The following is a 13,634-nucleotide window of genomic DNA, read 5'->3' as shown; positions in this document are numbered from 1 at the left end:
CTGAAGTCAGCAAGATGTCTGCCATTCCCTACAGTCTGTCTGCATATGAAAGTCAGGGTGCCCTTTATAAAGTTGGCTGCCACTAGTTCATAATTGATGTTCTGTGTGCTGGATGAACCCTGAACTAATTGTATCACCATTTTGTAAAATAGAAAAAATGCTGGTATTAGGTGAGGAGCTGGCTGAAACTTGGGTTTTCTTGTTCATGGGAAATTTCAATATGGTAAAATTTGCATTCTGATTTGGAACAAAACCAACCAATTTTACAAAAATTTCCCATGAACTAGAAATTTTAAAAAAATGTTTGGGAAACATTGTCACATGGTGTTTCTGAAAGGAAGTATGCTCCCTTGGACCCGACAGCTGCTGGCTGAGACTGATAAGAATCAACTTCAGTCAGCAGCTGCCAGGGCGCTTGCATTCTGCAGCTCCAGGGCAGCCCTGCTATGTGGACTGCCCTGGGGCCAGAGACCCCCAGCCTCCTGGGCCAGCTGGCTCACCAAGCTACAGGAGTCTGACAGCACAGGAAGACAGCTGGCCTAGGATTCTGGAAGCTGTGGGGTCCCTAGTCCCAGGACAGTCCACATGGTCGGGCTGCCCCAGAGTTCCCTGCCTTAGCGCAGTCTGCATGGTCTGTATGCTTCCAATTTAGTGCTCAAGCTTTTCTGCCTTTTAGTTGCCAGCATATAAAAGCAATACAGATTGCAATTTTATGTGCAAAATGAACATCACCGTAACACAGAGCCTCAAACAGCAGAGTTCAAACCTATTAAAATGCTGTGTTTTTGCAGATCTTGTCAGGCAGATGGGGTAGATGTGCTTCAATTGAACAATAAAGAAATAACAAAAACCAACAGATGTGAAGAGTATCTCACAGAACATTTATACAATGATACTAGCTGCTGCTGTGTCAATAAACAACTGTATTAATACATATACACAAAATTCTTAACTAGAGTTGTGTATTTATAGTTTATAAAAACTTTATTTCTTTGGGCAGAAATCATAACGAGCTGAGATGAACATATCTCCAATATTTACAGTAAAAGAGGTTGGGGAAGCCAAGCACAATAAATATTTAAGTTCCATAATCTTGTAATTAACTGGAATTATGACTACCTACCTGCTGTAGTTGAAAATTATAAAAACACATAGAGAATCTCTGCATCATTTTCTTCTCATTAAGATTTAAAGGAATTACATTTAACAGTTAAAGGCTAGATAAACAATTAATCACTGCAAACTGGTAGATCTGGGCCAATTTTACTTTGGTTTAGCTATCTGTCTATAGAGAGTCACTACAGCTGGTGAAAGCTGTATTTTTTACAACGGCTTATATATGATCTTTTCTGAGCATAACAAGCCGACTCATTTAAGAGAAATATTCCATGAATAGTGTCACTGATGGTAAAATAACATGTCCCACACATAGGTGTTAACAGCATTTCAGGAAAAATTCAGCATAATTAACTATAAAATTTAAATGAAAACCAGTCATAATAATAATTTTGGGCTCAGTGCTGCTCCAATTGAAACTGATGGGAATACGTGTGCTGAGTCAGTGGGAGCAGGCCATTAGTGTGTAGTAAAGTGTTAGGTAATGAAAAGTAAACAATAAATCTAATGAAATCTTAATATGCTACCATTATGCATATATGCCAGTGCTGGTTAGTGTTTAAAGTGTCATTAGAGAGAGCAAAGCATGTATTGTTTAGATTTTATAATTTGTTGGCAATCATCTTTTTTCTCTCTTGCAGTTTTAAACATTAGGTGTGAGACTTTGTTTCCCCAAAAACAATTCCCACCTCCCCAATGTCAAGTAGTACAAAATAGGTTTTATATTCGGCCCCACTCTTGCATATGTTTATGCCTGTGTTTAACTATAAGCATGAGAGTCGTCCCATCGATTTACAGGTGCAGGTCACTAATTTGTACGGTTTCTGGATACACTGATATTTACTGTACCAAATAAATTTAGGAACAATAAATATGTAGGGTTTTTTTACATTTATTGTGATATTGATTAACACCATTTGAAGACAATCGATATACTTTGAAACTGGATTAGGAATTACTGTAATTGGTTTAGTAGAAGTTGTGTTTATAGTTTAACACAAGAAGATCACTATTAATCCATTCTTATGAGGTTGTATTAAGGCCTGTGGTCTTTGCTTTTCTCTACAGTTGTTGGATCTGTGTTATCTCGAAAATTTTAAGCTGAATGAGGGTTACACCTCAGTAAATTTCTTGAGGTTAGAGTGAAGACCAAGGCTTCTCAAAGCTTGTTTTTAGGATCTTGAGAGACTGGTAAGAGATACTGACTTCGCTCCAGGAAAAGGTGTGCTATATCTTGCATGCTATAATTTGGCTTTGCTGAGGATAACTCCCAGAGGAAGGTAACATTCAAGCATACTAAAGTACTGCAGGAGAGGAGAATAAGTAGCATGACTGAAAATGAGGAGGGAGCTGTTAATAACTGAAAAGAAAAGCACTGCACATCTGAGGCATACACACTATATATTACACACTAAAAGCCTTGTTACTAGCCCCTTGAGCCATTTTTTCCTGATGTTAAATACTAATGCAAAATGCATTCGTTCTTGAGAGTTAGTCCATTGGACTGCTAGGAACTGGGGGTTAACAAAATCCCTTCACTTATTTATCCCCTCTTCCCCTCCCCCCCCCCCAATTACAATGGCTAAGTCAGAAATAAACTGCACATCAGCTCCATTACAAGGTTCACTCTGCAGTTCCCAACCTCTGTCTGCTGGGGTCTCTCTTGTGATGAACTGGTAGAATGGGTGCCATATTCTGTATCCCCTCTATCCATGACCCTGCACAATTGCTACTCTGTCCTTTTTTCTGGCCATTCTCTGTCTCTGCTGTCTTCAGTCTGTTCTTTTCCTGCTCATCTTGGTGTTCTTTGTTTTGTTTCTCTTTTTTACTTTCTATTTTATAATTTTAGCTTTCTACTTTTAAAGCTCCTTCTCTCCAGTGGACTTTCCTCTACCCACCCCTGAGCCCCATTCATCCAAAATCTTTGTGCTGCTTGGGAGAGAAGAGAGGGGCATGCCGGGGATGATCATTGGTGGTTCTATAAAGCTGAGCTACATGTGAATTTGTGGCTGTGCTGAGAACTGCAGAAGCCGGGGAGAAGTTTGAGCCAGGGAGCTGCTTCCTAACACAGGAACATATCCCATGGCTAGTTGATTTAAGGCCCAACAGAGGAGCAGTAGGAAAGGCACATGGTTTTCAAAGTGGTACCAGATACTTTAACTGTAACAGTATTTGCAGTGGGCACATCGTATTGGGTTGCCTTCCCTTTGCCCCCCCTTCAACACACACCTGAAACTAGTCTGGGCACTTGCCTGCCAGATTAGGAAACACTGCTTTAGAATCAACATTACTCTCTTTGGGTTTTGATTTGTCAAGTTCGGTATTCAGGCAGTAAAATGTAGGATGTGAAAAAAAATTGGAAAGCGTCCAGCGGAGGGCAACAAAAATGATTAGGGGACTGGAACACATGACTTATGAGGAAAGGCTGAGGGAACTGGGATTGTTTAGTCTGCGGAAGAGAACAATGAGGGGGGATTTGATAGCTGCTTTCAACTACCAGAAGGGGGGTTCCAAAGAGGAAGGATCTAGACTGTTCTCAGTGGTAGCAGATGACAGAACGAGGAGTAATAGTCTCAAGTTGCAGTGGGGGAGGTTTAGGTTGGATATTAGGAAAAACTTTTTCACTGGGAGGGTGGTGAAGCACTGGAATGCGTTACCTAGGGAGGTGGTGAAATCTCCTTCCTTTGAGGTTTTTAAGATCAGGCTTGACAAAGCCCTGACTGGGATGATTTAGCTGGGGATTGGTCCTGCTTTGAGCAGGGGGTTGGACTAGATGACCTCCTGAGGTCCCTTCCAACCCTAATATTCCATGATTCTATGATAATGGTGGCTGAAAAATATGGATGTATTGAGTTGGGGTTGGGGACTGATCTCGCCTCAGGGTTTCTCCATGGATTTATTTCCAACCTCAAGTCCTGGTGTATAGTCTTGTTACTACCATGTTGTTTATATATCTTGGTCTGCAAAAATATTTTTAACACAGGCTGATCATATTTAGTTCCATATAAAAGATTACCTGAAGGAAAACAGGTCTGAGTTCTGTGAAGTGATCGGCAAGCTGCAGCAGAGTCATTCTGGGCTACCATAAAGCAGGATTGTTAACTTTTAGAGGTAATGTGCCAAATAAAGCAATGAAAGGAGTTTAGAATTTTTTAGGATGCTTTTACTGTGTTTCAGACCAATGATTTGCAATATGTTGCAATACATCATGTATCTTTACATGGTGTACTATAAACTATGTAGCTTGCAGTACTTGCTCTTTAGTTATCATAACATAAAATGCATTAGTCTGGATTTTGCAAAGACATTGAAGTAGTAAGCCTTGTTTGCTAGACTTTCAAATGGCAGAACCTACTTGAAGGAGAGATTCAGCATTAAAATATTCCAAACTTTCAAAAGCATAAAGAATGGAAAGATTGTGTGGGGTATCTGTATAACAGAGCTTCAAAACTGCTGTCTTGATGTGGAACTGGATTCTGTTACGACTTAGTTACCAAAGCTGATTGTCTGTTACACAACATGAATCTTGCTAACCCTTTTCCGTCTTCCAGGCTCTCAGAAAATGATCAAAAATCATCTTGTCTTTAAGGCTTCTAATAAAAATTGAAAACTGATGGTGTAGGTGTGACATAGCTTTAAAACATAGGGACAGCGGGGGGAGGGGAAGCAAATGAAAAATGTCTGTTCCAGAAATGTTGTTTAATTTTCTTGGAAAGTGTACTTGATGGCATGTCTCCTCTGGCTCTTCGGGGAATTTGGGTGTAGTATAAAATGTGTGTTTAAGTACAGTTATTCCTACAGGTGTTTCACTGATGTCTAAGTATGTAAGTCGCTAAGATGTGAGTTGCTATGCCACAGATGATTTTTCTTCATCTAATATATAAGCATATAATGCTTTCCACAGCTAAAAATCTCAGTCTATCATGAGATTGGTTTTCATTTGATTTTTAGGCTAAGTGGTGGTTATCAGTTTACTCACAAAAAGCAAAAATGTGTTGAGATCCCACACTGTAGTTTAGCTAGATGCTATGATGATAGGCACTAAAGGAAAAATATTAAAAAGGCAGTTTGCCAGAGTCTATGAATCTTTTACATAATTGCTTTCCAAAGACTGCTGTACAATTGCCTGCAACTCTTGCTCAGTTGCCATCATTTTCATCTGACTGAACTGTTACATGGACAAAAAACAAAGGAATCTATTTGAATGAGGCTCCAATTAAACTCTCCTGTTTTGACATATTTGCTTTCTTCACTAACCAGTGCCAAGTATTTCTTCTCTATGGGTCATAATGAAAGCAAAGACTCAGTGCAGAAAAGTTAAACAAAGCTGTTTCAGCTCTCTGTTCCATGAAAAATTATGCAGTTGTTTATCTGTTTCAAAGAGGAACTACAATTACTGCTTGCATAAATATTTACACAAAAGTATAGTTGTATGTACTGAGAAACAAAGGCTACACTCATGATAGAAATGGATAGGATATCCTAGAATGTTATGTTACAAGTGGTTTATTATGTATGTGTATTGCAACAGTTGTAAAACAGTATACAGTTTTTAAAAAGCCATATAACATTAATCCTAAACTTTAGCCTTTGTGTTGGCACCTAATTTCCTGATACTTCATGGGAATCGCACTCTTAAATCACTTCTGGATCTCCTATTAGAAAATTTCTCTCCAGCTGTTGTCTGTCTCTATATCATTGAATCATTAATTTTTAGTGTACTGGAATTCTGTCAAAATGCCATCTTCACAATCTTTATTGTGCTAGCTTTCAAATATGAATGAATGATGAATGCAAATTTCTGTGGAGATTTAAGTGCCTCTTCGTAATAATTTCTTTTTAATTACAGAGCAAAGAGATTGCATTCCAGCTTCATGAAGATTTAATGAAAGTTCTAAATGAGCTTTATACGGTAAGCACATTTAGTTAGCTTCTGTTGCAAGAACTGTTTTGTACAAATTGATTTCTGCACACTGTAAGTATCCCTTTAGATGACAACCATTGGTGCTGAAATTAGGGGTGGTGCTGCACCCCTTGGCTTGAAGTAGTAATAACAGACAATAAATACATGGTTTCCATCAGCAGCACCCCCACTATAAAAATTGTTCCAGCACCCCTTATGGCAACTTGCACCAATAGAAATACCACAGTATTTTTGTCTTGACAAAGTCCAACCAGTTGTTTTTCCTCTCAATGTTTCGCTGAACTTTATACATTTCCTGAAGTAGGTAAACATGCTTAGTGCAGTGCACACCTTATTTATCAGCTGAAATGTTCTGTCTTGCATGCTCATTATAACATTTCCCAATCATTCATAATTTTTGTAAGAATTGATCCTGGAAACACTTACATTGTAAGCATCAAGTAGTCCCATTGAAGTCATACCACTATGCCATGGCTTCTAATGAATATTGAATTCTGTCACAGTATTAATATTTAAGTGTGAGTTTTGTTTTAAGTAGGGCTGTCAAGCAATTAAAAATTAATCAATTAAAAAAATTAATCACAATTAATCGTGCAATATTAAATAATAGAATACCATTTATTTAAATATTTTAACATTTTTTACATTTTCAAATATATTGATTTCAATTATAACGCAAAATATAAACTGTGGAGTGCTCACTTTCTTTTTGATTACAAATATTTGCACTGTAAAAAACAAAAGAAATAGTATTTTTCAGTTCACCTAACACAAGTATTACAGTGCAATCTCTTTATCATGAAAGTTTAACTTACAAATATAGATTTTTTTGTTACATAACTGCATTCAAAAATAAAACAATGGAAAACTTCAGAATCTACAAGTCCACTCAGTCCTACTTCTTGTTCAGCCAATTGCTAAGACAAACAAGTTTGTTTACATTTACGGGAGATAATGCTGCCTGCTTCTTATTTACAGTGACAATTGAAAGTGAGAACAGGCGTTCACATGGCGCTTTTGTAGCTGGCATTGTAAGATATTTACATGCCAGATTATATTAAACATTCGTATGCTCCTTCGTGCTTCGGCCACCATTCCAGAGGACATGCTTCCATGCTGATAACACTTGTTAAAAAAGAATGCATTAATTAAATTTGTGACTGAACTCCTTGGGGGAGAATTGTATGTCTCCTGTTCTCTTTTACCCACATTCTGCCATATATTTCATGTTATAGCAGTCTCGGATGATGACCCAGCACATGTTCATTTCAAGAACACTTTCACAGCAGATTTGACAGAATGCAAAGAAGGTACCAATGTGAGATTTCTAAAAATAGCTACAGCACTCGACTCAATGTTTAAGAATCTGAAGTGCTGCTCAAAATCTAAGAGGGATGAGATGTGGAGCATGCTTTCAGAAGTCTTAAAAGAGAACACTCCAATGCGGAAACTACAGAAGCCGAACCACCAAAAAAGAAAATCAGCCTTCTGCTGGTGACATCTGACTCAGACAATGAAAATGAATATGCATCATTCCACTCTGCTTTGGATCATTATCGAGCAGAACCCGTTGTCACCATGGACACATGTCCTCTGGAATGGTGGTTGAAGCATGAAGGGACATGCGAATCATTATGGTATCTGGCACATAAATATCTTGTGACGCTGGCTACAACAGTGCCATGTGAACGCCTGTTCTCACTTTCAGATGACATTGTAAATAAGAAGCATTATCTCCTGCAAATCGTAACCAAATTCGTTTGTCTGAGCGATTAGCTAAAGTAGGACTGAGTGACTTGAATGCAGGTTTTTTTATATATTCAGCAGGAGTTAAGTGTGGGAAGAGGCAGGGGGTTGGGGCACAGGATGGGGTGAGACGGGCTCTGGGTGGCTCTTACCTTGGGGGGGGGCCTCCCCGGAAGCGACAACATCACTCCGCCCCCAGAGCTCCCATTGGCCGCAGTTCCCATTGGCTGCGGAACTGGCGCTTGGGGCAAAGGCTGGGTGCAGAGCAGTCTGTCATGCCTCTACCTTGGAGCTGAGCTCAGGGGATGTCGCCACTTCCAGGGAGGCACAGAGCCAAGTAGGGAGCCTGCCAACCCCCGCACCCCACCCCACCCCAGGAACCTCCCGGAGCATCCAGGCTGCCCCCACCCCAGGATTTAGTCAGAGATATATAGTTCAAGTCATAGACAGGTCACAGACCATGAATTTTTTTTTTACTGCCTGTGACCTGTCCATGACTCTTACTAAAAATACACGTGACTAAAATTTGGCTCTAGTCATGAGCAATAAACAAAAACCATAAAATTATTGCAACCTTTTCAGTGTGAAAAAAGTGAAGGGAAACAGTTGAATGTGGTTCAGTTAAGTGAAAGGTGGACTGGTATTGATCTCTCTCTCCTTTGGTTTGTTCTCTTCCTTGCATTTTTTTTTTAATGGAATGATCAGTTTCCACTCATGCAGTTGTTAAAATTAAAATCTTTGAATGCTGACTGGCATTCGGGTACCCCCATGCATCTCTGAATTCCCTGAGTAAGAAGAAGGATTCAAGTTTTTAATCCACTGAAAATGGTGTATGAGGAAGGATTTATAACCTGTAGCATAATTTATTATTTTATAAGAAAGGGTCATTAAAATTACATGACTTTCCAGGTTTAAAAAGCTGCTGTGCTCAAAGATGGATTAAAGACCATCAGAGAGAAAAAAAGTGAGCTAGTTATTAGCTGTAATATCAAGTAACTGCCTCTTTAAGGAGCAGGTGTGGTCATTGTAAATAAATTATGTTTTAGGATTTCTACTGGTTGAGTTTCTCAGTAAGGACCATATCCTGTAAATAGATATGCTTGGGCACATCCCTGTATCTGTGCAGAGCCCCACTGATTTCAGCCGGGTTCCACGTGGCCTCAGGTATCTGCCCAGGTGTGTCCATCTGCAGGACCTAACCCTTAACAGAGACTTGAGCTTGTAGGACCAGATGGAGCCAAAGCAGGGACTTTTCATCCTTTAGACGTTCCAGGCAAACCTTCTCTGTCCCACAGTGATTGGTTGTTTACTCCAACCCTTCCCCTCTCTCCTCAGTCTCCTCACATCAGCTTCACTCCACTCCTGACCCACTTCCCCTGTCACCTGCATCCCCTACCTTGTCTTTTCTTTCCATTTAGCTGACCCCTTCTAAGTAAACCCACCCAAAACAAAACTAATCGAAATCATGGCACTAACATGATGATTGCTGCTATCACACTGTTGACTCTGCTTGTGTGTTCTAACCCTTTCCCCACCCTACATCTGTCTTGTCTATTTAGACAATAATGTCTCATTGTTTCCTTGCATTCCCCCATCTGTCTGTTTCCATCTATTGTCTCTTATTTTATACTTAGATTGTAAGATCACTGATGCAACAACTGTCTTTTTGTTCTGTGTTTGTACAGCGCCTAGCACAATGGGGTCCTGGCCCATGAGGGGTTCCCTGGTGCTATGATGATACAAATAATAATAATTAATATAATCATTCTAGCAAGCCTTAAAGAACTTTTTTAACAGCAAGTTACGTGTTAGAGAACTTTAATACTCTACCTGGTTACTTCAAGATCATTGGCTGGAAGCAAACTATTATTCCACATCCAAAGGAATTATCTTTTGAATGACACGAGACCGTACCCTCCACTCCAAACATTTTAGCAGTTCAGGCAAGCCTGGCCATTCATACTTCCAGAATGCCCAAACTCTTTATACTGTACAACCTCATTTATCCCAAGGTTTTGTGGGACATTCAGAACTTTTTGATAAATGGATTGTGTTGACTGGGGCTTCTCTATGGGCATCCCTGCTGATTTTTGTTCAAAAATTTATAAATGGAACCTTTTAAAACTTAGGCTTGATCTCATGTGCAGATTGCTAAGTAAGTGGTGCAGGAGTAGTTTTGGAAATAGTGCTACAACAGATGTTCTAAGCTTTTTGTATTAGTGAGGGAGCCAGAAACAAAAGACAATTTCAAAACCCTTCATTGGAAATCCAGTCTTGCACGTCTACCCAGGGAAGTCATTTTTAGCCTGTTCAAGGATGGCTCTCAGAAGACCTAATCTAAAGCCTGCTGTAGTCAATGGGAAGATTTCAGTGGTCTTTGTATTCGTTCCTTAAAGTCAATAGACAATGTTGTAGATTGAGAAAGAAGAAACTAGCCCAAGAGGAAAAATGGAAGAGAGGTCACAAAAGAATTCAAGCTATTTGTCACCTCCTATCGAGTATAAAAAGGCTTATAATTTTGAAAAATAGCTCTTTTTTGCTCAAAGGCATTTTAAGAATTTGAAAGTATAAGCCTATAATGAAACCCCAAACTCTGACCTTTGAGAGAGGCTACAAAGTGATATTGCTTCGTGTTCAGTATGACAAAGCTTAGAATTGAAAAACATGTAAATGAGATGAAATATCTCCAAAATTCAGGCACACTCTGGAATACTAAAAACCTACTGACACTTTATGGAAAACAATCTTTTAGAGACCATTATGTTGATTTATACTTTCTCTGTCTCTTTCCCTGTTTTCATGAGTATGGACTTCTCTATGAAAACAGGATTCTTGTTGCTTAGGATTTCATCTGTTCCTGTTGTTTTCATAGTCACTCTCTATTTGTAACATAATTAGTGTTATGATGTCATAAACAGGATTGAGGTAATAAACAGCAGGAACAGATGATCCTGGCTTCCAGTGGATAAGCAAAGAACCATGTTGATTTTGGGGAAGCATAGATTCTGAGTGCTGAGCCCCCTTTTTTCCCCCCAGTGGGCAAGAAGGGCTTCCCTGGAGGAATGATCTATGGAAAATCCCACAAGAGAAACATCAGTTTTCCTCTCCCATAAGCCCCTACTTGTGGCTTCTTCTGTGGGAGGAGCCATCTGGCCCATTGTGTGAAATATTCTTGTACCTCGTACATGATACTGAAATGTTTAGTGCATACATCTGTGTATTATTTCAAGACAAATAGTCTATGTATTTTAATTTATTTCAGTAAAATTCTCACTGGTTTCTGCACTTGTTCTTATTATTATTCAAAACATTTTGCAGAAAATAATCAAATATTTAAACTTCATGGTGAAGTATTGCAAATTCAGTACATTAAAAGTGACAACTATTTTTAATTATGTATGTACTTTCCTTTTAATGTGCCAGTCAATCAGTGTTTTCATGTTTCCAGCACCCCACCCCAGCTGCTTCACCCCTTTCTCTTGCTCCAGTTTCTACTGCTCCCTAAATCAATGTAGATTAGTAATTAGCACTCTGAGTTTCTTCACAAGTGTATAAACTGTTGGAGCTAAATATCAGATCTGTCACTGCTGATGAGACTAGAAAGGGGGATATAATGTGTTCTGCAAAAGTAAATTCTGGGGCCTGAGACAGGCCTGGATGGTGTCAGCGTGTACCTCTATAGATTGTGCATGCTGCACTGGGACCTGAAGGATTGCCCTCATTAAGGGGGTGTGTGTGTGTGTGTTAGATGAGGACCAAATATGTTTCCAACTTTTGCTGCTGTTTGTTTGCTTGGAGAGACCAGTTTTCATAGATTCCCAGTCCAGAAGGGACCACTGTGGTCATCTAATCTGGCGTCAGGCCATAGGACTTTCCCAAAATAATTGCTAGAGCATAGTTTTTAGAAAAACATCCAATCTGGATTTAAAAATAGTTAGGAATGGAGAATCCACCACAACCCTTAGTGAATTGTTCCAGTGGTTAATTACCCTCACTGTTTTAAAAAAAAAAAAAAAAAAAAAAAAGTACACCTTCTTTCCTGTCTGAAATTATCTAGCTTCAGCTTCCAGCCATTGGATTGTGTTATACCTTTGTCTGTTAGACTGAAGAGTCCATTATTAAATATTTGTTCCCTGTGTAGATACTTAGACTGTAATCAAGTCACCCCTTAACCTTCTCTTTCTGCAAGGTTGGGTTAATGAGGCAACAGAACATCAGTTTCTACTGTAGAGCCTCTTTGCAACAGAAAAGGCTCGAGCTTTAAAAAAATAAAACAAAACACTTCCAGGCAGGTGAAAATACAAAAAATCTTGGAATCTGTCATTTCCCACTATCTCTGCCCATGCTTCATCAAAAGGCTGCAGACAATCCAGTATCCACAATCCACAGAGGTACACACTCGTAACTCCCAGACCAGACTTTTCAGGATCTGCCCAGATTCACCAAAATGAAGACACTTGTGTCAAGGTGAACGAGGAGTACTTGTGGCACATTAGAGACTAACAAATTTATTTGAGCATAAGCTTTCGTGGGCTAAAACCCACTTCATCAGATGCATGCAGTGGAAAATACAGTAAGTAGATAGATATAGATATACACACAGAAAACTTGAAAATATGGGTATTGCCATACCAGCTATAATGAGAGTAATCAGTTAAGGTCAGCTATTATCAGCAGGAGAAAAAAAACTTTTTGTAGTGATAATCAGGATGGCCAATTTCCAACAGTTGACAAGAAGGTGTGAGTAACAGCAGGGGGAAAAATAAGTATGTGGAAATAGTTTTATTTTGTGTAATGACCCATCCACTCCCAGTCTTTATTCAAGCCTAATTTAATGGTGTCCAGTTTGCAAATTAATTCCAATTCAGCAGTTTCTCGTTGGAGTCTGTTTGTGAAGTTTTTTTGTTGTAGTATTGCGACTTTTAGGTCTGTAAGCGAGTGACCAGGGAGATTGAAGTGTTCTCCGACTGGTTTTTTAATGTTATAATTCTTGACGTCTGATTTGTGTCCATTTACTCTTTTACATAGAGACTGTCCGGTTTGGCCAATGTACATGGCAGAGGGGCATTGCTGGCACATATCACATTGGTAGATGTGCAGGTGAATGAGCCTCTGATAGTGTGGCTGATGTGATTAGGTCCTATGATGGTGTCCCTTGAATAGATATGTGGACACAGTTGGCAATGGGCTTTGTTGCAAGGATAGGTTCCTGGGTTAGTGTTTTTGTTGTGTGGTGTGTAGTTGCTGGTGAGTATTTGCTTCAGGCTGGGGAGCTGTCTGTAAGAGAGGACTGGCCTGTCTCCCATGATCTGTGAGAGTGAGGGATCATCCTTTTGGATAGGTTGTAGATCCTCGATGATGTGCTGGAGAGGTTTTAGTTGGGGGCTGAAGGTGACGGCTAGTGGCTTTCGGTTACTTTCTTTGTTGGGCCTGTCCTGTAGTACGTGACTTCTGGGTACTCTTCTCACTCTGTCAATCTGTTTCTTCACTTCCGCAGGTGGGTATTGTAGTTGTAAGAACGCTTGACAGACAGCCCCCCAGCCTGAAGCTCTTTCACCTGCACATCTACCAATGTGATATATGCCATCATGTGCCAGCAATGCCCCTCTGCCATGTACATTGGCCAAACCGGACAGTCTCTACGTAAAAGAGTAAATGGACACAAATCAGACGTCAAGAATTATAACATTAAAAAACCAGTCGGAGAACACTTCAATCTCCCTGGTCACTCGCTTACAGACCTAAAAGTCGCAATACTACAACAAAAAAACTTCACAAACAGACTCCAACGAGAAACTGCTGAATTGGAATTAATTTGCAAACTGGACACCATTAAATTAGGCTTGAA

At 39.5% G+C, this 13,634-nt stretch overlaps 1 protein-coding gene across 3 annotated transcripts in view; it reads left to right on the top strand.

Annotated features, from left to right (window-relative positions):
* SRGAP1 (SLIT-ROBO Rho GTPase activating protein 1) overlaps positions 1 to 13,634 on the top strand; it is a 233,176-nt gene that overhangs the window by 130,103 nt on the left and 89,439 nt on the right. For all 3 annotated transcript variants that reach the window (XM_084641787.1, XM_084641786.1, XM_084641788.1), the window contains exon 4: positions 5,966 to 6,028. In XM_084641787.1, coding sequence (XP_084497913.1) covers positions 5,966 to 6,028 — 63 coding nt within the window. The remainder of the gene's footprint in view (positions 1 to 5,965; positions 6,029 to 13,634) is intronic.

This window comes from Lepidochelys olivacea (assembly GCF_965140295.1).
Source record: "Lepidochelys olivacea isolate rLepOli2 genome assembly, chromosome: 1".
Lineage (NCBI taxonomy): Eukaryota > Metazoa > Chordata > Testudines > Cheloniidae > Lepidochelys > Lepidochelys olivacea.
Note: the sequence above shows the minus strand (reverse complement) of the source record. Positions and strands in the feature narration are given on the sequence as shown.